Source organism: Fringilla coelebs, assembly GCF_963513975.1.
Source record: "Fringilla coelebs genome assembly, chromosome: 4".
NCBI lineage: Eukaryota > Metazoa > Chordata > Aves > Passeriformes > Fringillidae > Fringilla > Fringilla coelebs.
In genome coordinates, this window is record NC_140032.1 from 49,845,146 (window position 1) to 49,872,282 (window position 27,137).

Below are 27,137 nucleotides of genomic sequence, written 5' to 3' on the forward strand. Positions count from 1 at the left end.
TTGCATTTGGTTTGTTCCTGAAACGGCAGTGGAGGTGTCAGAGTGTCTGCAACAGGGAGCAGACTGTGAGTGGATGCTGAGGGCTGTATTGACACTGAGGAGGAGCACCTGGGTCTTAGCTCTCCTCTGGGCAGAGGGTCTGGGCAGGCATCTCCAGTCCATGGTGCATCCTTATCTAATCAGGGCTCCTGATTAGAGAGGGAGCCCAGGACGTGAGTGCCAGTTTAAGTTACTGCTTCATATTGTGAAGGTGGGTAAAATGGTTCCTCTTACCCCAATCAACAGCATTCCTTCCCCAGTGAGAGGCCCTCCCTACCCAGAAAGGAACAGACAATAAGACTGGAAACAGACAATAAGACTGGAAACTTCTTCACACTGTATTTTTACCTGTTTTATTTAGGCTTTAACTAGAAATGTGCCAGTATTTTCAGAAAAGACAACAAGCAGACCATTTCATCCCAGTGACAGTTTGATTTTTGCAGATTTTTCCACTCTTGGTTTTTTACAACACAAAAGAGTTTGGATTTTTTTCTTAATCTTGTAATAATATTTTTTTTCATGACAATTTATGAGTTTTTCCTGTGTGCTTTTGGGTTTGGGTTTTTAAAAAATAAACAATTCTTCTTGGCTTTTTATTTTACTTTTTTTATGAACAGCACTTGCCCACCTTGTCCTATAAAAATTAAATCAGATGGATCAGAGATCAGCTGAGCTGGGATGAGGTATATTCTTTCTTAATCTGCAATGCTGATGTAAAAGTAAAACTTTTTAAAAATTTTTTCACAGATCCTATGAAGACACTGCTTGAAGTGTCTAAGCAATTATAATCAGAGGACTTGTCTGAGTAGTGATTATTTTTTGCATTGAAATACGAGCCTAACTTACCTAGAATAAAATGTTCAGGCTTTGCTAGACTGTGCATCCAAAATCTATTTCTTTCAAGATCCTTTCCTTCTTCATAATTCAGAATTGCCTTAGTGCATGCTCATTTTTTGAAAGGCACCTGCCTTGATTACACACAGGGAGACAAATTTTTAGGAGGCAACTTTGATGAGCTGCCAGTATTGGCTTAACTCTGCTCCTGCTTCTGGTAGCTACAGAAATTACACCATTGATTTCAATATGAACAGAATTAAGGCAACTGTAAGTTCCTTCTGGAAACATAACCCCACACTGTTAATCAATTGTATTTAACTACAGCAGTTAATAAAAAAAAAAAAAAAACAAAAGATAAATAATAATAATCAAGTTCTGCCTGCTTTAAAAAAAACCACAAAATCCTTTAAAATCATGTAAAATAAAACCTGCTTTTTTTGTAAACAGGCAATACTGAGTAATCAGGAACTCCTGGTCCTATCTGGATGTTAATTGTACTTGAATATTTGAACGGGGATTGGTCATAGGCCTAAAACACCAAAATACTTTAAAATACATTTATAAATAATCATTCTTTATACATCATAGTTGTTCTTTCCACACATCAAAAACAGAGACTTCTGTATTCCCCAAGAAAAAAAAATGAAGGACTACTTTTGCTTTTGGCACAAAAAAGTAAAAATGAAGAACAAGCACCACCCTTACGGGAGTGCATGAAACGCTACCAAATTGGTCTTTATTTGCCTTAGGGCGTTTTTTTTTTACAAAAGTTTTAAATATAGGTTAATATGTAAACACTGTGCACACACTGAGAGTTTGATCCTGGCCCGTTGAAATCAATGGCAAATTTCCCATTAATGCAGCAGTGCAGGGTCAAGCTGCACGCTGGTAAGGTGTGTGCAGGCCTAAGTCATTGCGGGATGCAGGAAAGCAGGAGCCCGGGTGCTGCCTTCAAAACCAGCTGCCGGCAGAGTCCGACTTTGTGCCGAACACCTTCTTGCACATGTTGGAGTTCTCCTGGTGCAGGGGGTATTCATTCCCTGCCAGCGTGGCTGCCTTCCCCCTGCGGGCCGTGTAGCGCCGGCCGGAGCGCAGGCTCTCGTACTTGGTCATGTCAGCCCTGCAAAGAAAGACACACAGCGGGCTCTGCCGTCAGCAGGTCTGTGCACAGCATTCACCCTGCCACCAACACCTTGCACAGTGAGCAGACATCAGCAGCAGGTGTTCTAGAAGCTGCAGAATAGCAGACACTGTTTTCTTAGGATTTCCTGAAGATTCTCAAAGTCTTTAAATCCTCTCAGGTTTTTAACCATCTTTTGGATAAGAAAAGCCTGAATGGAAATCTGGCACAGGCTCTACAAATGTTGTCTTCCTTAGGTCTTAGCAAAGAGGGATTAGGAGAGAGCAGTATACCCAATAAAGCCAATTTAATTACTATTCTTTGGCTACTGAAGAGCAGCTTTTGAACCTTATTGCGCAGTTGCTTAGTTTTCAGGAAAACTGGTGCCTTAATAAAGTATGATAGAACACAATGGCTGCAGGAGTACCACCAGACCAGGTACTTTTGTTGACATGAGTCAATAGCAGATGATGAAGAGAGCTTTCCACTTCAGCTCATGTATGGCTTTGCACTTCCTTTCTCAACAGTGTAATGGAGAACTGCTGGCAAAGCCTGAGGTCACCATCAGAACTGATTGCACACGAGGCCACTACTGTCCTGCCACTTAAGCTAGTTCACTTACAAAATCAAATTTAATAATTGGACTTAAGTGCACATTCAGAGCTGATCAGTTGTGATCTTCAGAAAGGTTATTTCTGAATCTCAGGGGTGAGGGACAGGGAGGAATGGGTTATCAGAGAGGTCAGTGTGTGTAACAGCCTGCACTGTACCTCATCGTGTTAGGCTGGAATTTGGCCTCAGTGGTTAATCTCATGTCTGTGAAAACCAAAAGTTCCAGCAGCTGGCTGGAAAGACCCTTCAGAAAGTGTGTGCTCTTAGCTCTTACCTGAATGGAGAGTCCACTCCATCCATCTGCATACAGACCAAAAATGGGTACTGTGAAAACTGCACTGTGGAGATGAAGTCAAAAGCTGTTTCCATTTCCAAAGTGGTATCCATACCAGTTTTTACAAAGAAGGAATCCACCTCAGTGTTACCAGCTACAAATACGGCTACCCTACAAAAAAAAAATTAGGCATTACAATTGTTTCAAAACACATTTAAAAAGAGGAAATTGAATTACAAACAGTCCTACCACACATACATAAAAACTGCCCTCAAAAGAGCCTGTTCTTCACGTAAAGGTACATAAATTCACATGAGACCAGTGGGAACTGGTATTATCCATGTAAAAAGGAAAAGAGAAGTACAGACATTCTCCCATGCACGTAACTATTTAATTATATTTATTTATTTTCTAATTCTAACTCATCTGCAAGGCCTTTTATATTTAAATTTGTGTCACTGGTGCTACCATGGCTCAGAAGCCTGAGCTGTCTACAGCTACAGCGTGTGCTGGGGGTATCTCACCGGTTCTTGACGTTGGTTTTGGATTCCCGGTACCACAGGCTGAACTCCATCCCTCCGGAGATGTCGATGGCCATCCCTCCCAGGAACTCTGCACTGGCTGTGGGCCCAGACTGCAGCTGGATTTCCTGGAGCCATGGCAAAGCACAGGTTACTGACTGCAGACCTTAGAGGTTTCCTTATTCCCTTTGCTCCTGCACTCACACTACTTGCCATTTTGCAGCAACAAAAAGGAATTGGGGGATTTCCTGAAAGGATGGACAAAACATCCTGATGCACCCCCTTCCCTCAGAAATGGGATGAAGCTACAGCAAGGCACCTTGCATCCTTCTCCTCTCCGCTGTGTGCCAGCTGGCATCATTTCTGCACAGAGTGTCACTGCACGGAACATCATGTCTCCAAGAGCTACCACACAAGCCCCACGGAGATTGTGACAGCATCCAGCTAAATCAGATTAAACTCCTTGCTGGTAGCCCAGCACAGGTGCAGTGCAGTGTGACCAGCACCCCTGAGCAGACCTGTACTGGCAGTAGGATGCTGCCACTTGTGCAGTGGCTCCAAACCCACCATATGACAGGAATTATGTCTTCAGTGGCTGGGTGGCCAAACCCATCAGCTAATGCCCCTTAATTCGCATTAAATGCATTTTCTATTAAATATCAAATGTGCTCATGGCTTCATGAGACCTGTGAGGCTGGACTGGAAACACATCCATAAAGTCAATTTCGGAAGTGGTAATATAGCTCAGGGTCATGGCAGTTCATTCCTTTTAAGGTTTGACACACAGCCAAGATTTCAAGGTTCACCCAGCCTGGCAATCTATCTCTCTTTAGATAGCTGTACTGTTTCCCTAAGAACAAGTGGACTAATTCATCATTTTCAAAGAAATATTAATTTTGGAAAAGCCTTTTTTGATCATGTGCCTCACATACAGGACACCTCCAGTCTCAAAGATGGTTTCTCCCTTCTCTTAGGTTTCTGTGCCTGTGGTATTCTCAGCACCTTTAATGTTGCAGGACATGTGGGAATATGAATTTCCTGCCCCTTTTTGATGTCCGGGCACCCTAGAAGTCTCTATTCTCTTCTTATCTATTCAGTAGTCCAGTGGCTTCAACTAATGCTGTCCCAAGATTTAAGAAAGAAGCAAGCAGAGAGTCAGTCTAGTTTCCTAATCCCTATAGCAAGGAGCAACATCAGGGAAGGTTTTTGTTCAGAACATTAAAGTTATCCGGCTGTAATCGAAGACTCGGATAATTATGGTAGCTGTACATGGTTACTTCACCTTTTAGGGTAAGTTAATTATCCTTGAAATTATTTCCTTGACAGAACCAGCTTGGCAGAGCCATCTTGGCAGTCAGTTGCTGCTAAAGTGGGCTTGAGATTTAAAGAATGCAGTGGGCTGGCTGTGGCTTATAAATCCAGCATGACCCCAGCAAGTGTGGTCATATGATGCTCTGATTTCTTATTTTCACCCAAGTTAAAATCATGGATTGAAATTGAAACCTTTCTGAAATCAAAGGGAGTTTTTATACTGACTGATATGGGGCATAAAATACTTCCCTTGTTGATCTGTTTAGGTGTGGACATAAAGCTTGTTTTACTTCATTTTACTTTGCTTTTAATTGGTACTGGATTGGTGGGTAGCTGCTAATTAGTGAGGAGATAACAGTATACATGCTGGCAGAGATATGTACACACAACCAGAGGAGCAGATATTTTTAGATGTATTGTCAAATTGCACCCAAGAATATTAAAGTAGGCTGGATTTGCAAAGGCTGCATGGTTCAAGACTTAAATGCTACCTAGAATTAAGCTGTATTTGTCACTGAAACCAGCAGAAAAGTTAAAGAGCACTTGTCTTGTGTTTTACTAGCTCATCTATTTCCTTATTTATAGCTCAGCCCTGTCCCTCGTCTCATGTGCAAATCCAATCCAGGCTGATGGGAGGTGTAAATCACAGGGACCCAGCCTCCTAAGGAGAAGTATTTTCCTTTGCTTTCCTATTTTAAGCTTTGTGTCTCATTTGCAGTGGAAAATGTGACCCAAAAGATCAGAATCAGCCATTTTTTACTGCTTAAAATGCTGAAATGTGCTATGCTTCAATAAGAAAGTGTCTTTATGTATTGCACTGTAATGCAATCTTACTGTAATGCAACACAGAGATGGCTGCAACAAACACTTCTCTGGGAACTGGCTACCTTCCACTGGGGTCTGGCTTTCAAGTGGCTTCTCTGACCTATCAATACAGTATTTCATTTCTCTGGGCTTCTGGCAGGTGTGTTGCCTAGGAGAACTATTAACACTGCTGAACTTTAATGCAGGTGACTTAGGAGTCTCAAAAACAGTTTTATGAGAGCTGTTTATTTCATAGCAGGAATATAACTTCTGGTTATTCTTAGCCCTGAAACAACACTGTGGCCACGTGGAAGTGCCAAAACCACGTTGGTGTCCTGTTGAGCTGAAGTGTAGCTATAAGACCATTCTTAGAAAGATGGGCTGTGCTTAAAAGGCAGCTCCACCTGAAGCTGTGTTCAACAGTGCTTTAAACCATTCCTGCCCTTGTGGGGTGTGGAGTTAAGACGCTGCTGCCAAGGCTTCCAAAAAGGCAACGACTGACTGAAAACCCTGCACCCTGGTATCGTTAAAAATGGCACACAGTCCCAGCCCTGGCTGCCCCAGACTTTTGAGAGGCTCTCCAAAGGCAAGGAGTGGAGAATTTGCTGGCGGACAGAGCTCTAGGGGTGCCCAGCCAGCTGATTCAGCCAGAGTATGTCTGGAGCTTCGTGCATGCACAGCAGTTGGAAATATTTAGTTCTCTAAATGCTCCCTGTGCTCAGGACTAGACATGATTATCTTTCTCACCTCTGCGGTCTGTTTGTTAAATAGGTCACAGCAAAGTTTTTGCCCATAATCTGCGTGTGAACTGTAAAGCACTGCTGGAATGAGCTTTAGTTAGCCAATTTGGGCACTGCTTGGGAAGCCCTCCGGACTTAAAATACCATTAGAAGGAGCTGAGCTGGGTTCTGGATGGGAAAACTGTCATATGCAGAGGGTATTTCTGTGTAATTTTGAGCAGAGTGGATTGTCTCATCATCTACTTCTGGCATTTTCTTTGGCCAAGAATTACATGGGAAAAGCCAAAAGTAAAGTTTGAGACTGCAGATGTTTTGTGAGCTGAGTACAGCTGTTAAATCCACAGGTTCTAAGGAGATCCCAGCTTGGGAAGAGCAAAGCTATCAAACCAAGTGCAGACCCTGCACTTTGAGAGAGATGTCTAGATTCTTAGTCCTCCAATAACACATTATGTAGCCAGTTGTATGTGAATCTATTTAAGCACAAAATCATTTGGACTGACAGTTGCATAAAAACTGTGTAATCCTCATTTTAATTCCTTGTTTTGCCTAGAAATAAACAGTTGAAATTTGGACCTCTTAGCACTGTTCTTTGAAGGATAGTTATCTGATTCATTCACCTGACAATTATTGCCTAACTGGACACAAGGTCCCTGGACAACTTGTGAAGAGGAAAACTTAGGTGGTCACATGGGACAATACTGTATTACAAGAAACTGTGGGAGGGGAGGTCATAGCTGACAGCAATATGAGTTTTTCAACAGGAAACTCAGTTGGATTTGCTTTTGTTAAGTTTCTGGTTAATTTTCTAGAATATCTGTTCTCACCTTTGTTCTAGGTTGCTTTTCATGTAATTTCATTATGGTTTTTAATACCCATGACTTTTCTATTACTCTCCTAGTAAAGGCAACCTGTGTAATACAGGTCAAGTTTATCAGCATTGAGAATAAAGAAAATAAGGTGTCCTACAGTAGCAATGTGGGGGAGGAACATCTGTGCTTAAGAGACAGAAAAAGAAGCAAACAGTGTGCTGTTAGTACCTGTAAGAAATCTGTGAGGAGGACAAGTCCTTTCACCACATTCATGGGCTCTCCAGTTGCCGAGAGCATTTTAGACATTAAATCACCATACCCCTGGAAAAATGTCACTGGCCTGAGCTGGAAACCAAACAGAATGGCTGACATGCCAGCAAAGGAGTCCAGGTTTTCCTCGCCTTCATCAGGAGTTGCAGCTATTATGGACTCCAGCCCCTGAGCTTCGAGGACCACCTACAAAAGAATAGTGATACAGAATCACTGAAAAAATCCTGCCTGACTCAGACTATTAACAACACCACACATTTTCTTTATGTCTAAATGCATAATTCTAATTTATGTAGTTGTAGAGGAAAAGGTATGAGGTTAAGACTTAATGCAACTAGGAAGAGCACTTAGAAAAATGGAAGATAAAATAATCTCATGCCATGTTTTTGCCCTTCAGGTGCTGAGCAGGATTTACCCACATGCAGATCACTATCCTGAGACTAGTTTTCTTTCAAACACAATTTCTTTTATTCATATAACTATTTTTCAGGGGCAGTTGGGAGGAAAACCCAGAGATGTTCCACTGCACAATCTCCTGCATAAATTTAGAATTATAATACTGAAGATTCTTGCCAATATCAAGAAAAGTCTAAAACACAGACATTAAAATCACTTTGATTTGTACATTTGATCTACTCCTTGAATTTCCATTCTGCAACACAACCTGAACTGGGACCTGATTTTACAAACTCATAAAGCTTTTATTGATTGCATCAGATAAACAGCATAGGCTTTACACAGACACAGACCACGATGTATGATGAAGGACAAAACACTTGTTGCTTTGTTTATGGCAAACATATGCCACATGGAGTTTTCCCCTGTTATTGGCTTGTTCTCTGCCCAGTGCAGCAAACCTTATGGTCTTAAGCATTTGCTGAATTGATTAGAAGCTGTAAGAAAAGGACCACGTACTGGCTAAGTTATTATGCACAATGTGTCAGTTACCTGGATGGCATGAAGGTCAGTGCTTCTGTCGAAAACATGGATGTTCACATTACTTCTCCGTAAAATGCCAGAGCCGGAGTAGAGGATGTCGAGGCTGTATGTGGATGACACATCAGGACCACCTTAGTTAAAAAAGAAAGAATGTCCCTGTGACTGCACTAGTGGGTTAATGAAATGTTTGGGAATACAAAGAGGGTTCAAAGGCAGTTTCATGGTTACATACGTGTGATATATCCGGTGTAGGCAGAGGAAGAGCCCGTCTTGGAGAAGCGATCGTAGTTATGGGCACGCATGTCCTTCAGAACTTGCCGAACTGTTTTGCTGTGGGATTTCAAAACAAACAAACAAAACCACTGAGATACAAAAATGCTACAGTACCAAATGTATTACTTTTTGGTAGAAAGATCAAATTTGAGAGAGGGTGAATTTCCCAGTAGGAAAGAGGGCCTTCAAAACCCTTACCTTTTCCCACTAAAAATCTGCCTAACCCAGAGTCTCTCTTTCAATTTCAGGTACTCCCTGCAGTCATAGGAAGAAAGGCAAGCAAAGATCTTGCTTGAAAATTAATGATTTTAAGAAGAAGATATATATTGATTATTTTCATTCTCATACTGTGATGTTTAAAATTTTTCCACATCACTGGTTTTAAAAATATAAAAGCAAGGGACCATTTGAGAGAAGTAAGATCAACAGAAGACATTTTTCACAGTAATGCAAGTCAGATGCCCAATTATTTTTTGTACCTGTGAAAATGTGAATAGCTATTACAATAACTACATTGAAATTAAGGGATTTATTCTGAAATAACAATACAAGGGCCATAAAAATAAGATATTCTTTTATACTCTCCTTAGGTTTTAGTAATTCAAGAGAACCTGCGTGTTCTCTGTAAGGAAGGGCTGTATTTATTTACATTGAACTTAATGTACCTTGAAGGCATTTCAAAGCGCAGTATATCTTGGATCATGGAGAGCATGTACTTGTTCATTTCCATTGGCAGTTCCCCAATGGAGAGCAGGATGTTTTTCACTTCCATGTGGGATGGGTTACTGTTTAAGATGATGGCAGCTGCTGTGGTTCTCACTGTCTTTTCGTGGATTTTGCGAGTCTGGTGGTATATCCTGTTCATTGTTTCCTTCACCTGGTCAGGAAACACATTATTCACTCAGTGCTCATACAGATGACTGGGCAAAGTACAGGTTGGAATCTCGTTTATAATATCAGCTTAAGTTAGCTTAGTTAGCTCCATAGCTAAGGCTAATACATAAGGATATATTTTCAGCATCATGTTTTTCATGGTCCTTTTGGAATGTTGAGACATGTATAGCTCAGTGACCACAAGGACAAGTGGGACATCTGTTATGTTCTCTCAGCCACAGACCAAATACAGCCTTACACACTGGTTTTCAAAGCAGGGCTGTAAATAAGTAGCAGCACTAAGAACAACTGTGGCAGTGGTAAGACGGAGATTTTCTTGACTGTTAAGGAAACGTGTACTTTAAAAACCAAGAATCTTATTATTTCAATTTTCTAGATAGTGCCTGTGGTGGTGTGTCCCTGAGAAGATTGTGACACATCTTTGTTGCAGGGGAATCCGTGGAAAGCCATGTAATCCCACTGAATGGCCTCCCGCATGCTCACTGCAGAGTAGCACCCTGACAGCCTCAATCCTGATGGCCAGCAGCAGGTATGAAATGGAATGCAAGGTAATGCAGCAGAGGCAGGACCTCTTGTTCCACTGTTTTCTATGTCTTTTCCTATTCTTAGAGGCTGCAGGGTAAAATGCAGCTCTTTTACCCTTCTCTTACTTTGTGCACTCTCCCTGTGTGAAAGCACGAGAGAGAACAGGGACTGCACAGGTGCCCAAGTGCTCCCTCTGGCGAGCAGAGCCCGGTTTTCCCCGCAGACTGCAGGCCACCTTCGGTGGCTGTGTGTGACCCCGGAGCCGAGGGCTGACTAGCACGTATTCACCAGTCCATTCCTTGCCTTCAGCATGCTGACTGCACCACACAGCTCGGTGCCATCAGCAAACTTACTGAGATTGTACTCAACCTCCCTGTCCGTGTTGGTGATGACAAGAAATGAGCTCTGTTAATTTACCCTCTGTCTTTAATACAGTCTCCTACACTTCTTTTCTTGGGCAGTATATTTTCTTACCTCTTTGGTGAGAAAAGAAGGATCATATCTCTGCAAGGCAGTGGCAGCAAGGCTGCTGATGGGCCCTTCTCCTGACTCAGCATACTTCAGGAGCACTGGAATTGCTTCGGGAAGGAGCGCGTTCTTCAGTGCCAGCAGGTACATCTGCACGTTGTCGCCTTTGTTGGCCTTCTCCAGTCTATTCAGAATCATCCTTTTGGCTTCTACAACAGCCTAAGAAAATCAACAGCACATTAAATGGTGATCATAAACCCCCCTTTTTCCCCTTGCAGGAATAGAAGGGGCAGGCCTGGTGGCACAGGGTTAGCAAAAGTTTCATTTGTACGTTGATGGCTTCCTTCAAGCATAACCAAAGTGACTGCAGCTACAGGGACACCTGATCCAAAGTTTTATCACTTGCCAACTGCTCCTGACCTGATTCAGGGACTTCACAGGTCTGCCTCGTGGGACCAACAAGTCCCCACAAAAAAGGCAAGGGAAGTATTCTTCTGTGCCTCATAACATAATGTTATAAAACTACTTGGCAATTAGCAAGGGAGGTTAAAAGGGCCTGTTCAGGTAGTTAAAAGGGCTCTGTATCTTTTCAGCAGTGTGCTGCAGTGCTGAACAACACAGATCCAGCAACCTTGTCTGATCATTCTCATCCTCTAACACCAGCATCTACTCAGTTCATGAACAGAGCAAAGGTCTTCCTCCTTCTATGCATGTTTGGGGTACAGCTGAATACTTGAATCAATGAATTTTCTTCACAGAGGTGAAATAATCTAAAGTGATTGCAAATAATAAACATATCCGGAGTTTGCCAGTGTTTCTCTGAGGATATGCAAAGCTTTTGGACAAGGCAGCACAAGTACTGCTTCTGCTGACAGGTTCAGTCACAGAAATGGGAAGACAAGACTAAAGCCTAAATCTGACAAAATAGAGGTCATTATTAAAAAAAATAATACAATCCTCTATCAAACACAGGAGTTCATGGACTTATTTTAAGCGGGAGAATCTGCTTCCCATGTCTGTCATGCTCCCCCAGTAATGTCACCAGGGATCAGTCCTGTGTGCTGCAGACCAGAATTTGGGCAGCAGTGACCATCAGATACTCACTGGCAGCTTGCAGCCGTCCTTGTCACACAGCTTTCTAATGAGTGCTCCCATGACAATGACAAGAGTTTCTCTGATTTCTTGACTGGCGACATCCCCCTTGAACTTCTCCTGTCATGTAAAAGCAAAACTGTTTAGTGTCTCAGTGTAAACATGACAAGCCACACTGCTGTGGGTTCAACAGGTTCCCTCATTCTCTGTGAACATGAATGCAATGCAAGGGCAGTGATTACCACAATGGCCTGGGCTCAGGCAAAGCACAGCACTGCTCTATCATTACATATATATTACACAGAATAACTCAGTGCCATTTTCACCTTCAGTTACATTCAGTGTCTCAAGTAGATTCATTTGGGGGGGAAAAAAGGGATTTACAGTTCTGACTACAGGACTTTCATAAGGCAACAATCAAACAATCCTCAAATTATTTTGCTAACATTCAGTATTATGTTTCTTTTTCAAGTAATGGATTTTGGTAATATTTTACAAAGTAAATAGACTTTCAGTCTGGACATAGAAATGTTTGTTGTTTGCAGGCTCTATATTAATAGCACACATATAGGAAACCTGGAGGGCATAAAGAAAGGAAAATTAGAAACAGCAACAGTTGTTTCTTCTTCTCTTCCCCTTTGACTGGGACAAGGCATAAGAGTATTAGCTCTGTTGTATTTGTTTTGTCCTTGGACTTACAGTTAATGATTTCAGGAGCGTTTCAGTGGGGTGAGAAGCAAATCCACAGGCATACAGGAACCGCTCCTGCAGGATAAAAGTGCTTGCATCCTTAAAGTCAAGAAACTCCAGTACAGCCTCCAGTGATTCTGGGGTCTGAGCCGAGGTTACAGCATCCACTACCTGTGGACTACAAAGAAGTGCAAATTAAATGAACAGATCCTTGCAATGAGCAAGTCAATACTGAAAAGACTTGGTTGCATATTGAGAGAAAGAAGCTAATATACTGAAACAGGTCTTCATTGCAAGTAAGAGAATCTTTTACTCTCATTGGAAAAAGTGTCCCTGAACTTTCACCTCAAAATAGTACACAGGCTCATATCCATGGATGGTATTAGAATTTATGCAAATAGGGGACCAAAAATGTTTAACAACCCAACTATCACAAGTGTACTAAAGTTTACAGGAAAAATTTGTAGTTATAAAGAAGTGTTTTAGTACTGCATGTGCAATGACACGTAGAGAAAAGGCTTCTATGCTGCCTGAGTGGCTCTCAGGTTTATCTCCATTGCTAACAACTGCTACAATTTATTTGAAAGATCCCAACCATATGATTCAGAAATGCTTTTCTACTCTCAAGTTTCAGTGTGCATGCTATTCACAACCAAACTCTAATACTAGGACAATTCCCAGGCATCAGTGTTGCCTGGGAATACTTCTTTGTTGTATTTCCTATTGAAGGAAACCAATGGGAATTCAAGAACAAGTTATAGGCTGTTTCAGAACAACCATTTGGTCTGAGAACCTCTGGCTAAACTACAAACCATGTTGGACTTGCACTGTAGATACAAGCCTGGTGGCTGAAGGGTGTGTTGAAACTTTATTATAATACAAGAATGAACATAACTTAAAAAAAATCCTTTTCCTGTAGACAGTACTGAACACTAGGTTTACATTGCTAGGACATCACCAGTAGAGCTCAATCTCTTTGTATGCAATTTGCCCTTCTGCATTTTTCAGTAACTGAAATCTTTTAAAAGCTTGTTCATGGTAACTTACAGAAATTCTTTATTTTCACTTTTAAGAATTTTCAGTATCTCCTCCTTTGTAGCTTTTCTGATGTTCTGAATGAAGGACAAAAAGCTTTTTGCTGCAGCAGGTTTGGAAAGTTTGTCAGGATGCATTTGTTCTCTGATGCTCTTCCAGTGCTCAGAAAGCTGCAAAACAATTCATATTATGTCAAATCTTTCAGATTATAGCTTCAGTTCTCAAAATCAGACTAAATAAATGCTGATATGTAGGCCAGCTGTTGCCCAGAGTAGCTGAAATCCAACAGACTGATGATCCTTTAGCTCAGTATTAGGTAATTTAGGATATCCCAGCACAAATAGCTTAGAAATCTTTCTATAGCTGTCTCTCTTCCAACTCTTTATTATTTTCCTGATGTTGTACATGACCTTCACTGCAATCTCTTTTGGAACAATAAAATTTATTTGTACTGTAACTGGAATAAAGTGAATTCTCTTCTCCTGCAAATTTACTGTGCTTTCTGGTGAAAATGGTGTTTGCCTTATGTTCCCATTTTCTCCTAAGTAGATTTTTTTTTTTTAAAGGGAGATGCACAATCCCCAACTCATCAATTAATCAAGTTTTTTGAGAAGATGGTAATTTTGGGTTAGTATAGAACAGGATTAAATGCCCAAGAAATTATTACCTTTTTTTTTCATAAAGTTTCATACAAAGGGATTTGTAGCTATTGTACAAATGAAATGTAAGATGATGGCAGCTATATTTATTCCCACATCACATTTTTTACCTGAACAAGCCAACATGGGAGCAAAGCACCCATATCTGTCCTTCCAGATACACTCCCATAAGAAACTGGTGCCAGTATTTTGACCTTTCTTCTCTCCCTTGCCTTTGCCTCTGTTATCTCAAGTTATCGAGAACATTCCTTGGTGAAAACTCAGCTGTTCTTTGCAGCAGTCTTTACTGCAGTTTTCCTGAGTGGGAAATAACAGTAGTACCCATTTGACCTTCACTAAAAGAGTTCCCCTCTGTGGATTTTGTGTTGGGCAATAGCACTTGAACCTGCTGGCAATTAGAAGTATCATTCATCAGTACAGAGTGCAACTTCTATTGACTGTAACAAACAATAATTAGGCAACAATGATTGAGACATAGGATATTTCCTGAGGATTAATGACCAGCTGGGAGGAGCTCATGTTCTGAGGCACAGATGGGTCTTTTAACCTCAACTGGCAATTAGTGCTTAGCACCAAGGCCACTGTTGCTATTAATAACTGAAATTGGATAAATATATAGGTCACTTTTTATTCCCCCTGTTGAAGTTGCACCACAGTCCAGCAAAAAAAAACCTCTAACCTCATTACTCCTACATTTTCTCCTGTGCAGAGCCCAGCTGTGTGTGCTGCTCTTAGTCAGTTTGGCCCATACCCTAAGAGACAAGCAAGGTGGGAGATGCAAGCTGGAGCTTGCATCAAGAAAAAGGGAGTGGAGATCAAGCCTTCCTTTTGGGGGGGTGCTCAGGAGCAGCTGCCATCTCCTGCAGTGACCATGGATTAAAAACACCATTCAGAGTTGACTTTTCTGAGGGCCCTCATTCTCCTGATGTGAATGTCAGGCAGTTTGGATTTAATAACCCAAACATTCAGGCACAAAATGCACACACTTCCACACGGCAATTCAGCGTGGACACGGACCTGTGTTTCTCTGACAGAGAGATCAGAACAGAGGTCTTGTGGGCAAACTAGGAAAACTCCAGCCAAATCAAGAGGTTCTAAACTGAGCAGGAGTTGGTTTTGAATGTCTGTGCATGACAGCTGTTTACCAATGTATAAAGGGTGGCTGCACAAGACACAACAAACCCACCTCACCTTTAGAAGGGGCAAGAATCCTTCCCCATAGGAACCATGAGCATAAACGAGTGTACGATACATGAGCTTTTCTGAAAAGCTCATGCTTTATGTTGTCTAAACACAGAAATCTAGACCTGATTTTAAGTGCAAACATTTGCCATAACCTTAAAAAAGTGAGTGCTGCCATCTGGGAAATGAGGGTAGCAATGATTATTTTATCAAATTCATAAAATGGAGATAAGACCTGTTACAATTTAAAAAAGGCTTTGCGAATGTAAAACTCTAAGGCATAGCATGTCAGCAAGGCTTTAATGTATACTATGAAATATAAGTACCATATGCTATGTTGCTGCTTTGGATACAGTGTTCTGTTTATAGAGCCCATCTTTTCATAGCAGTTACTGAAAAATACAGTGAGAAAGCAAAACTTCATTCTCCTCATGCCACTAGGTTTATAATGACATAGCTTAGTCCCAGGCAGTGCTCTGGAATTATACCCTGTGTTTGTTATCTTGGGCTGAAAATTATAACTGTTATGACAAACTCAGTCCCAAGTGACAAATTGGTCAGCACAAACCCTGACAGGCAGAGTCAGGGAAAAACCACCTGTCCCTACTCTGTTTAGGATGCCTTGATATTCCCTGCTCAGAACTGCCCCAGCACATGTGCAGCATCATTTCTATATTCCCCAAATATATGGTTTTGGTCTTCCCCGTGGCTCAACAAGCATTAGACAAGAAAAATTATAACAGTGTAATGCTACTTCCAAATAAGTAGCAAAAGTTCCAATACAGGAACATATTTGTGCTCATAAGGAGTACCTCTGGAGGACTAAAATTATGTGTGCTGAATAGAAAATATATCTTGCTTATCAACACAAGAGAATAATGATCCTTAAATTAATGTTCCCATTCATTCCTCAATGGTAATAGCATTAATACTGTTTGCTAACAGTCACTGTAGTAATCTATTTAGTTTATGATGAACATCATTAGTAAAACAAAAGATGATGCATTTACAGTGCCATGATCTTAGCCTCCACATGTCTTAAATATAAAAAAACAAGGCAATGCTTTTCCCAGGGAAAAATGAGAACATTAGTGGACTTCCCAAGAATACTAAAACCCCATTCTATACTTATAAAATACCTATAAAATCCTTTAAACAAAAGACTTCCTCGGGGTCAGGTAGTGAGAAGAGGTTAAATATACTGCAACAAATGCTTAGCCTGCCCGAGGAATGGCTAATGAACTTGAATTCCTAGGAGCAGTTCAGCTCCTCCACAACAAAACTGTTTACAAACACCAGTCAGCAATCTTAAAATTAATTTTCCACCCAGAGGAAATAAGGTGAAGCCAGCTCAAGGCTGGCAAGGTGAGATAAAACAACAGGGTGTTGTATTTTCTAGTGATCTTGAGAAATATTGCAGCCTTTAAAGGAGAGCAGAAAGGTTGGTACTTTTAGTGGTAGATCTTATGACACTCTTGTGGGGTGAGCACCATTGCAACACGTCTGTACTCCCTACTCCAGGGTGCATTTTATATTGCTATGCTGGACCTGACCTAGTTCTGCCCGGACAGAAAATTTGCTTTCACACTTGTCCTGCTCAGCTAAGCAGCCTGATGTCCAATGAACCTGTGTTTACTTACTGAAGGGCACTTTTTGCATTCGGATTTCACTGGCTCTGCTTCCAGGGGCATGGCAACATAATTGGGGTCCAAGGTCTTGATCACACCAGCGACTTGCTTTGCAGCAATCAGTCCCATCCCAGCTTGGACTGACTTCAGTTCCAGCCTCTGCCTGTACATCCACACAGTGAGGACACCATTAGAGCCCAACCATCAGCACACAGATGCAGAAATCACACCAAGAGGAAACAAAAAACCCCTCCACAGACAAAAAAGTATAGAATACAGACTGACTGAACTCTTATTTTAAAATGTTCAGAACATGGCAAGCCTGTGGGGTTTTTAAGGTAACAGAACTATCTGATACCAGCAAAATTACTGTTTATGTTATGTGCAATAAAATACCCGTATGAGAGACTTTCTAAAGCACAGATTTGTAACACTTGATAAACAGCCTTCAGTATTCACATACATTCTGAAATGCTTCGTATATTTCTTCTGAATAGATCTGGAAAGTTAAATTTTTGAATGTACTTTTTCTTTTAAATATTTACTATTACTGAGATGCCTGAATAATTTATCCTGTATGAGTATCTCCACACTTTCAGTGCTTTGGAGTCTGGACTCTAACACAGATCTAGGTTTCACAGTTGTTTCCTTTCTCTGCAGTAGATTTTATTTTCTAAAATTTGCTAGAAATGGAAATCCATCAGAAGTATTTCTTGAGAAATGAGAAGACAGAACACTTATAGCACTAATGGGGTAGATTAAAAGGGTTTGGCCAATTCCTGCTGTTTCCCGTTAACTTCTTATGAATGCCATTATTTATTATTTGCAGTGTGGTAGAACCCTTAATCAAAGTTGGACCTGGTACCTGGCAGTTGGACCTGTATAAGGCTAAAAAAGAGACATAAATCCTTACCTGGAGAGTTGACAGCCTTAGATCTCAATTCTATAGGACCTACACATGTAACCTGACTTGAACCACTAGTCCTGCTACCATCAATGACAGGCCAGTTGCCCAACTTACTTTGAAACTATTTTGGCACCTGTTTTTCGTCGGTAATTCAGAGCAAAAACAAAATTTTCTTCTGCCTTAACGGATTTAATGAAACTGTCTTCCAACACATAAACTGTAGCAGATGTGGATTTTGTACTGACATCCAAGATCTGAAAATAATTAAAAAATAAAACAGAAAGGGGGTTATTCAACAAACAACAAAATAGGAAAAGAGCTCTCTGTTCCAAATGAGGGCAAGACTTGTAATGAAGTAGAGCCATATGAGGAAGGTACATATAGGCTGGCATCTCAAATTAAGCCTATTAACCAGGTTTTCAAGTATTCCCTCTGCAGTAAGTAGCCACTCACTTCTACACCATGTGCTTCAAATTCAAAATGTACCAGGGTAAAAGACAGTAGGAGCAGGGCAGGAAGCTATGGAGCAGGAGAAAAGACCCAGTACTACATTTAGTTTAAGATATGCTTTAAATAAGACAAGAATCTTTTCCAGAGAAATGTCTTGTAAATGAGATTGTCATGCTCACACTCATATCAAAAAAGGTGGCTGTCTTTGCTTCTTGTTTTGTAAACAAGATGATGTCTTTGTGGTAAGTGTGAAAATGGAGAACCCAGTCATAGTGTTAAGGCAGTTTATTAAGGGAGTGTGTGGTGTCTTTGTACTTCTCTGAGCTGAGAAAAGTCAGTTTCTGATGTGGAGAATCCCAGTGCTTTCAGCAGGTGTCCAGCCTGCTCTCAGCAGTGACAACTTAGAAAGACATTTACTAACAGTGGAACACCACTAGGGCTGTAGTAGGGCTTCAGTTACCTCTATGGCACATCTCCTGTATTACACCTGTGCATTAGGGAAGCCTTTGACCTTCCAGGCAAGCCTGACCAGGGTCCATTCAGAAGTGAGCACCTTGCCTGGCATTTACAGCAGATGGGGAAAAGGTTACTATTATCACTATGACTGCATCTGTATCACCTGAGCAAAAGTGGTTTACACCACAGGAGAATCCATTCCCTGTTCTCTCCTTGGGAACTACATATGACATTTGGGCTAGTAAAACTACCAAAATTTACATATAGAATTTGCTTCCTCTAATGCTAGAAGGACTTCTGAGAAGAAGAGTAGTAGCTGCTAAGAATATATTTTAAATAGGAAGAATAGATTTTATTTTGTTAAAGAAACCATACCCGGTTATGGCTGGTAAGTCTTTTCTTTTCTATTTCACAGGAGTCCAGGTCTTTTATTTTAGTCACTTGATCTTGCCGCACGTGGTAAGTAGTATCACATTTCCCAGATATGTCCACCTTGGAAAAGAGAGTTAGATGAGAACAATTTCTTGAATTTATTTTTGGGACCTCCCAGCACCTTCCAAAGATGAAGCATTTTCTCCACTGTTGGAATCCTGTACCTGAGATGCTGCACTGCTTGGGTTTATTTAACAGTTTTGAGGATGTCAGTGGTTCTAACTACCTGCTTTGAGTTGGCAGAGGTACTGTTCATTAGATGGCTAGGAAGAAAAGTAACAATGGCTGTTTAAACAAAATAATTAGGAAATACCAGGCAGCTCACACTATACTCACAAATTTGAGTTAAATTTGAGCTTTGTCCAATGGGACAGGTTTAGAAATTTAACAATGGAAGGCAACTTAAATGGATGCAGCTAAATCAGGGCTGTCTTTGTGTGGGTACCCAGATTTAGAATTTTAGTGGGTACCTGGGGCTCCACTGATTGAATTTAGGAATCAACCAACTCTAAACAGCAGTATAATCACTTTTATAGTGACCTGGTTTAAGGTGGTTTATTACCAAATTGTGCTAAATTTATAAAGGCATTTTAAATCAAATGGATTGTGCTACTTCTTTGTGCTAATTGCAGCAATTTGATTTGTGTCACCAAATATTCAGAAGACTGTCTTTATGTCCCTAACCTCATATGTTATCCAAGCACTGATTTCTATCACAGTTCACTCTTTCTGAAGTCAGCAGGAGCCACAGGTCTGCCTTCCAGAGCAGATCAGGCTCTGCCTGTTCCTCAGGCAATGATAATCTTGCCTGATAGAGCACCATACCTCATGGGAAGAGCCAGAGTGCAGCTGTAGCTGGAAAAGACTAGCCAGACCTCTCTTAATGTTCTGAGTAAAACCAGGTTCATTTTGATATGAGTAGAAGGTTTTGATCTGTAGGAATAAAAAAATTTTAAAAACACATATAAAAAGCATTCAAAAGTGTAAAAGTGTATAACAAATCTGGTTAAATTAGAAAGGAATAGTGAGGATCCACTCCAGGAAAACTACCTTAACTTTGAATTTGGATCTGTTATTTGCTTATTTTGAGCAACCTGCAGAGGCTGCAGGGCCTGACAATAACAGTACAAATACATTTTGGCCTTCAGCTGAACCTAAGTACAGTTCCAGTGCAGTGAGCATCTCTCCTCCTGGAATTAGAGAGAATTTAGATGGGAAATGGGAAACTTTTCATACTTTCACAGGAGACTCATTTTTCTGCATAATCCTCAGGTAATTGCTCCCCACAGGGGCATAATATCTGTTGCACTTTAATCACAGGTTACAAAAACTCAGGATGAATCATAGATAAATCACAGATAGAATGACTTCAATGACGTGTCAAACATATCACAACCTTTGTACTTCATGGGTCAACTATTGTGCTTGAGCCTCTCCTCTGGTAACAAGACTTTGCACCTCCACTTTGCATTCAAGGTGCTTTAAAAGTGCCCCTTTATCTGGAACTGTGAGTACAATCAGTGTGTTATCTTGGGGTAACCCTGAAAAGTGAAATTACTGTGCCAGGGATGAAATTGTCATACCACAAAGAAATCATAAAAGGAGCATATAGACCCTACTACCTGAGAAAAAGCCCAAGTTTTTAATACTACATCTTGGCCTTAGCATGGGAAAGTGTGCAATGTATGAGGAGCAGATGCATTCTGACTGTGTGCTTCTGGTACCTCTGTTCTCATGTAGGGATGTGTGCAGTTCACAGCCAGCGCTGTCCTATTTCTTTTTATGTTGTGTAAAACTGATGACAAGGCTGAGTCTGAAAGTTACTGAGCAGGTCTGATAGCAGCTGCAATTCAGCAGGCTGAGCTGGTGGCCAGGGTATGTGCTCAGTGCCTATTTACAGCAGGAGGTAAAGATCCCACTGGGATAGAGTGTCACAGCTCTCACTGCGCTCTGCAGACGGGAAAAGGGAGTGTGACCTTCAACCTTCCTCCTTTCTCACAGCCCCTCCTGCCCCACCTGCTGAGCGTTGCTTGGGCTGCAGAGGGGAAAATGGGGCTCTTGGACTAATGCCACAAGCAACAGGAGGGTGAAGGACCAGGGGCAGGAGCAGCCATGGCTTGGGCCTCAGCACTCCCTGGCTACAAGAGTAGGCTGAGTACAAGGGCAGCTCTCATAAGCAGCTCTGCAGGGGAAAAGAGAGTGGGATGGATGTACTTGAATCCCCTTCTCAGAGAAAGTGTGTCAGAGAAATGGGGACACTGAGAGCTACAAATGGACATGGGTGCTCCTGTGCTGTGACAGTGCTTTGGTGTTCTCTCAGGGCAGGGTATAAAACCCAGGCACGTGTTGAGACACATCTGCTCTCTGACCCTTCTCTTCTGATTTTTGGAGACTGTCTCACAGTAGGGGAAAAACATGTAAGGCTGTAGCTCTTTCAGCATCAAGCTCATTAACTTGGCACCATTGAAAATGCAGGCGACACAGAAGTAAATAAGAAAATCAAAGAGCTGGGAAAAGCAATCCTGGTAAAATACTTGATAAGGGTTTAAAGTGATTAACACTGTTCCTCACAGACTCAGTAGAACATCTCTCACGACAAATTGTATCTCCTTTTCTGCCTTCAGATCTTGGACAAAATCCTGCCCTCACTGAAGTCAATAGCACAAATCCCACACAGCAATTGTGCATATATCCACCTGTGTACCTATCTTTGTGGACAATCTACTCTTTACTTCCCCATTGTGTGGTGTTCTTCTAGGCTTGGGCTAAAAGATAAATTACAGTCTGTTCGAAACTACTGCATTTCACACAGAATGATAGGACACAATGGCTTGTTAAAAACACTGAGTGAATAGTGAACTGGTAAATTCTTCAAGTCTGTTACAAAAGGTATGTGTCCTGTTTCCTTAGGGACTGAATTTTAAAAGACAGGCTCTTACCTTTCCACGGACTAGCTCAATAATTACGGGCCTCTGTAAAGCCTCCAGATACTCTTTCCCGATGATCTTCTCTGTGCTTTTTCCTTTGAAGATGTTTTTATCAGCTGGACGTTCATTCACATTTTCAACCTGAACATCTTTCATCTAGCAAAGCAAAAGCAGAGAAAATTAATGTAGAGAGTAGTGTAGAATTGGCCTAGACTATACTAGATAGACTAAATCACATATTAAATGTTCTTCATTTCTGCATATCTGGTTCTGATTATTAATCTTCCATGATTACTACGTCAAAGTTTACAAAAGAAGCCAGTGCTCTCCACTGGGGAAATAAGTCCCAGAAAATGTCATCAGGAAGCTAAGTACCAAACCCAGTTTCTATTTAGAAATATTTGCAGCTACAGCTGAGGACAACATATTGCCCCTCAGGTAAGGGCTTGCACAGCAGTTGCTTGCAGCTAAAGGTGCTGTATGAAGCAATTTCTAAATACATCAGATATTCTGAAGTGCTGGCTTATGATGTTAGATAGGTACTTGTGAAATCTAATTCAATAGGAAGTAGATCATCAAAGCAGCTGGGTTTAGTTGATGAGACTGGAGAATAAAAGGTTTAGGTCTTGTTCTGAAAGTGAGTTCTCTGAGATTAGATTAGCAGCTAGACAAGTGCAGAAAAGATTGGGTATGTTTTAAGTTGTCTGATGGCAATAATTACCGTGATTTTGACCAGCTGGTCATCATCATTGTCAGGATTTCTCCATAAGAGGTTGACATCCACACCAGAAGAAATCCGATATCCTGCACTTTTCTGCAGGGATGCTTTCACCCGATCTACATAGACTTCAGCTGAGTAAGCAAACTTATATAGCTTGTCATTATTTAGGCTTGGCCCAGTAGTGTGCCCTGTTTGGAAAGCAGAAACAAACAGCATTTTAGAATTTACTAACTCTCATAATCTACCATTTTCTCTAAGAAACCTTTAGAAAAATTAACAATTTAATTATAAGCAAAATATTTATGGGACTGATCCTGCTACTCGATTACAGAGGCTGTCTCACTGAAGCAGCTGGGTTTTTTGTGATCATACATATTTAAGAATGGTGACAAAATCCTTTTTTCTAGGTCTTTACTTTAAGACTGTCAGATTCTTTTCTTCAGCTCTGTTAGCATTGCAAATTAATCCAAAATCATTTGCAACTCAAAATACTGTTAATAATCACACGATTTGTGTGTTTAGCAATGTGAAATGCACTGATGTGATTTGTTGGCGCCAACATAAATCATCCTCTGCATCTCTTGCACATTTATTGGGAATCTTTCCAAGGAGAGTCTTGCCCAAGGGTGACATGAATGTGATGAAAACATTAAGAATGTATTTTTTAGATAAAATAATTAAGCTCTTGTTCTTTTAACTACATAATTATTCCCATAGCTGTGTCTCTGCTGTTAATTTACATATTTTAAGGAATGTTAAAGGGAAGAGAAGGGAAAATAAGCTGGCTGTACACTAAGTGCTCTTAACATTCTCAAAGGAAACACACACAGAGTGACCTTAGGTGCTATCTGTAAGCAGCATAGCACCAGCCTCACACGCCCAAATGCTGCACCACTGAATGCACTGGAAATTTCTTCATGGAGTTCAGGAGGTACAGAGCAGAAACAAGTTCACAACAGAGTTAATCTAAGAAACACAAAGTGCTGTCCTCAGGGAGATGTGTATCAGTCTTATGACAAGTGCAGGGAAGGGCAGAGGAAAGAAGAAAAATCTCTCACAACATCTCAGAAAAATTCTTAAGCACGCTGTAATGGAATCAGTGTCTTCAAAGTCCCCTGCAGAGATTCATCAGGCCATCCTGATTTATGTTATACCCCTCTGTTTTATCTGACTCACTTAAATAAACTTCAAATCACTGCATTGATGGAAAGGAAAATCAGTCTTATTCCACTTTAATATTTTAAAGCCCGTTTAGGTGGGTGCACAGGGTAGTTCCATCATGGCTGGATGGATACATTCTGCACTTCTTAAAGAGACTAAAACCCCTTCTTCATTAAGATTTTGCTCACATTGTTTCCCTATTACTCAGATACCACGGCAGTGGATTAAGGCGAGCATCAAAGAAACTTTCCCTGAGCAAAATGGACACTCCAGCAAGTTTAGTCTGCAAATTGTGTAAACTGGCAAAGTTACAGAACTAAACAGACTTTATGCCAGCTGGGGATGTGGTGCAGCAAGTCTGGTGATCCCAGTGGACCCTGCCTGTTCACATGTGAGAGGCCAAAGCTGTAACTATTGATTTTTTCCCAGGGAGGTTGAAGGATTCGTGTTGGCAGAATGGGGCCCGTGTGATTTTGCATGCGTCTGTTTCAAAACAAAGTCACCAAGAGGCATGCAACCCTTCCTGGAGGTTTATTGTGAATCTCCTAGCCAATTTCCTTCCCCAGTTCCCTGCTTCGAAGCTACCTTACCCTGGAGAGCAGAGGGTGCTCAGTGCCTGCTCAGAGGTGGCTATGCCTTTCAGGACACCCCAAGTTCCCTGCAATCCCTTGGAGCCCGTTGCTTCCTGGTTCAAAATGTCCTTCATTTGCAGCAGAAACTGCAGTGCAAAGGACCTAGTATTGGCTGAGATTTTAGGAATACCATCCACAAGGTGCATTCTAAACACAGTCCCATCTAAAGGAAAAAAGTAGGGGAATAGCACATCCAAGAGAAATTATTTGGGTGCTCAGAAACAAGTCTCTTATTAGTTAAGGTGCATGCTGTGGTTTTGCTCCCTCCCTATTCTCAGTTAAAAGCACCTTTCACCTACCCTCTTCCTTTCCCCACAGCTGAACACATACATGGTTTTATTCTTCTTCTGTAAGAGCTCCTTCCCTTCTCCTCCCTTTAGCATTTGCTTATCCCCACATACAATAGAGCTGTTCCATCCTAAAGGAAACAGATGAGCAAATGATGCAGCAGCTTCTTGCAAGAGTCATGGAAGAAATGAATAATTGCAAAGTATTCCTGGGAGGTAGAAGAACATGAGGTTTTGAAAACTTTCACCAATTCACACATAGAAAACACTGCAGGAGCCAGGGCAGAAGACACCTTTAGTTGCCAGACTGGCAAAGGGTAGGCCAAGAGTGGATGATGATAAGAGAACCAGCGGGGATGAGGCACTACTGAAAGCAGTCCCAAAGAGTTAGCACTTATCCCTGTGGAAATGGGGAACCCGAGAGACAACTGAATAGTGTGGTCAGGCTGAGAGACAGGGGGATCTTGACAGATGACAGACAGAGGCACAGGGTCACTGACCAGAACCAGTACTCAAAACAACCCAACTAAATTTTCATGCCAACTTCCATGAAGAAAACACCAGTACTATTCTGAAAGGAATATGGCAACACCTTTCTGATAGAAACTTTTCCTAATAGAAAGTCACTCTTTTAGAAGCTCCTTCCTTTGTATTCAGCACAGCACTGGAATCCTTGCTGCCTGTGCAGCCATTGACATTTCAGCTGATGGCAAGTGTCCCACTGCCTGAGAAGGGAGGAGACACGGACACACAGACTGCCACCAGCCCAGCCAAACTCTCTGGGGGTCAGAAGTGCTGCTTCCAAGGTGGAGTGCATAACACATAGTTTGACTAGTAATGTTAAGTGTCTGTCATTAAGGGTAACATGCCAAGTCTATAATTAAATCATGATACTGTATAATACAGAAGGTTACACTGCATGAGTAGAGACAGCTGTCAAGTCCTGTGCCTTTTATTAATACATATGGCATGCACAGCATGTGTGTCTCTAACTACTTGCTAGCTCTACCTTCATAAATCATATTTGCCACTATCTCTGACACCAGATAGCTTTAAAAAGCAAAACCCATCCGCCTATTTGAAAACATTTTTCAAGTGGAACTGCAGTAGGAAAGTTTTACGTGTGCTGACCTACCTGAATTATGAACAGACTAATGTTTTGATATTTCCAAAAGGCAGCATGGCCTGATGAAAAGGTAAAACACTAATCCTAATCCCAGTTCTCACACTGAGGCCCTAAGTGGCCTTTGGGCCAGTATTTTAGCTCTCAATTTCTCTGCACAAGAGAGAGAGGAAATCTGGCAGAGCTGAAGGGATGACTAATTAAAGGGAAAATGCTTGCTCAGTATCCTGGGGAATGTGACAAACAAATATTATTTCACATCAAGAAGCTTTGCTTCATTGATATTAAGGGGAAGCTGGGAAGATCAGACATATGGCACATTGGTACCTAGCCAAAAAATGAATATGGCAGTCTCATGAAATAAATTCACAGGTAAAGGTACTGCTTGCAAATTTCTCTCCTTTATAACTCTTGTCATGAGGGTGTATAGAGGCAGGGAAGAAGGAAGGTTGCTGCTCTGTGCTTACAGTGTCCTGGATTCCCTGCAGGAAGCAGGAGGTGGCACCCATGAGAGCATCTCTACAGCCTTTTTAACAGCTTAGCCCAGGATGGCGTGTTCCCCCTGCTTCCCCTCATGATGAAGACATCCTCATTAAACTAAAAATTCAGCTTATGTTAGAAGGTTGCTGCTCCTCTAAATTTAATGTGAAGTACATGAAGAGTCACTAGTACAGACACCTTTCATTGCTTCATACATTAGCACTGCTGAAGCAGACAGTCTCCAAGACTTCATACCCTTGACTTTGTCAGGAAACCTGAGTAAAGCTCTGCTCATAGGGTTTCTGCAGACATTCAGATTTTCAAGACTTACTACAGAGCAATGTTCTCATGAAATTAACAGGATGCTTCTTACTGACTTCAGTGGTAGCTGAGTCAACTGCTCAGAAGCTGAAACCTGGGCAGCCCTGAGCACTTCCTGGCTCTGCTCCACAGGGCACTCCATGTGTTTAACTTCTGAGTGTGTGAAAAGTCCCTTTGAAGTCAGTGCCCCCACAGTACGTCCTGATTAAGCAAGTTCAAGATCTCTGATCTCCTGGTCACACCACTGGCCCTGTGCACTTGAAAACATCATCTCCCCCATCACCTCTGCTGAGAGGAATGCCACAAGCACTTAAACCTAGCTAGTAAATGCATCTTGTATTACTCAAGCATGTCTGAGTAAAGCTGATAATTTTTCAGGCAAAACAGAGATCTGCATACACACACTGGCTTTGCCTCTGCTGAGGCAGAAGCTGAACCAAGCCCACTACAGACCTACCTTTCACAGAGGCTGAGTAGGTGGAAATGATGCAAAGGAACAGCACGGTAAGAAGAATCAT

At 41.4% G+C, this 27,137-nt stretch overlaps 1 protein-coding gene across 1 annotated transcript; it reads right to left on the bottom strand.

Moving 5' to 3' along the window:
• Positions 1–463: 463 nt before the first annotated feature.
• MTTP (microsomal triglyceride transfer protein) lies at positions 464–27,137 on the bottom strand (the record flags this gene model as incomplete). Its single annotated transcript, XM_084204958.1, has 18 exons — positions 464–1,996; positions 2,883–3,053; positions 3,407–3,531; positions 7,296–7,523; positions 8,286–8,407; positions 8,509–8,606; positions 9,215–9,426; positions 10,443–10,655; positions 11,541–11,648; positions 12,228–12,396; positions 13,266–13,423; positions 16,735–16,885; positions 17,744–17,883; positions 18,911–19,027; positions 19,793–19,900; positions 21,907–22,050; positions 22,616–22,803; positions 27,077–27,137. The coding sequence occupies 18 exons, from the start codon at positions 27,135–27,137 to the stop codon at positions 1,828–1,830; spliced, it is 2,682 nt and encodes an 893-aa protein (XP_084061084.1). The 3' UTR covers positions 464–1,827.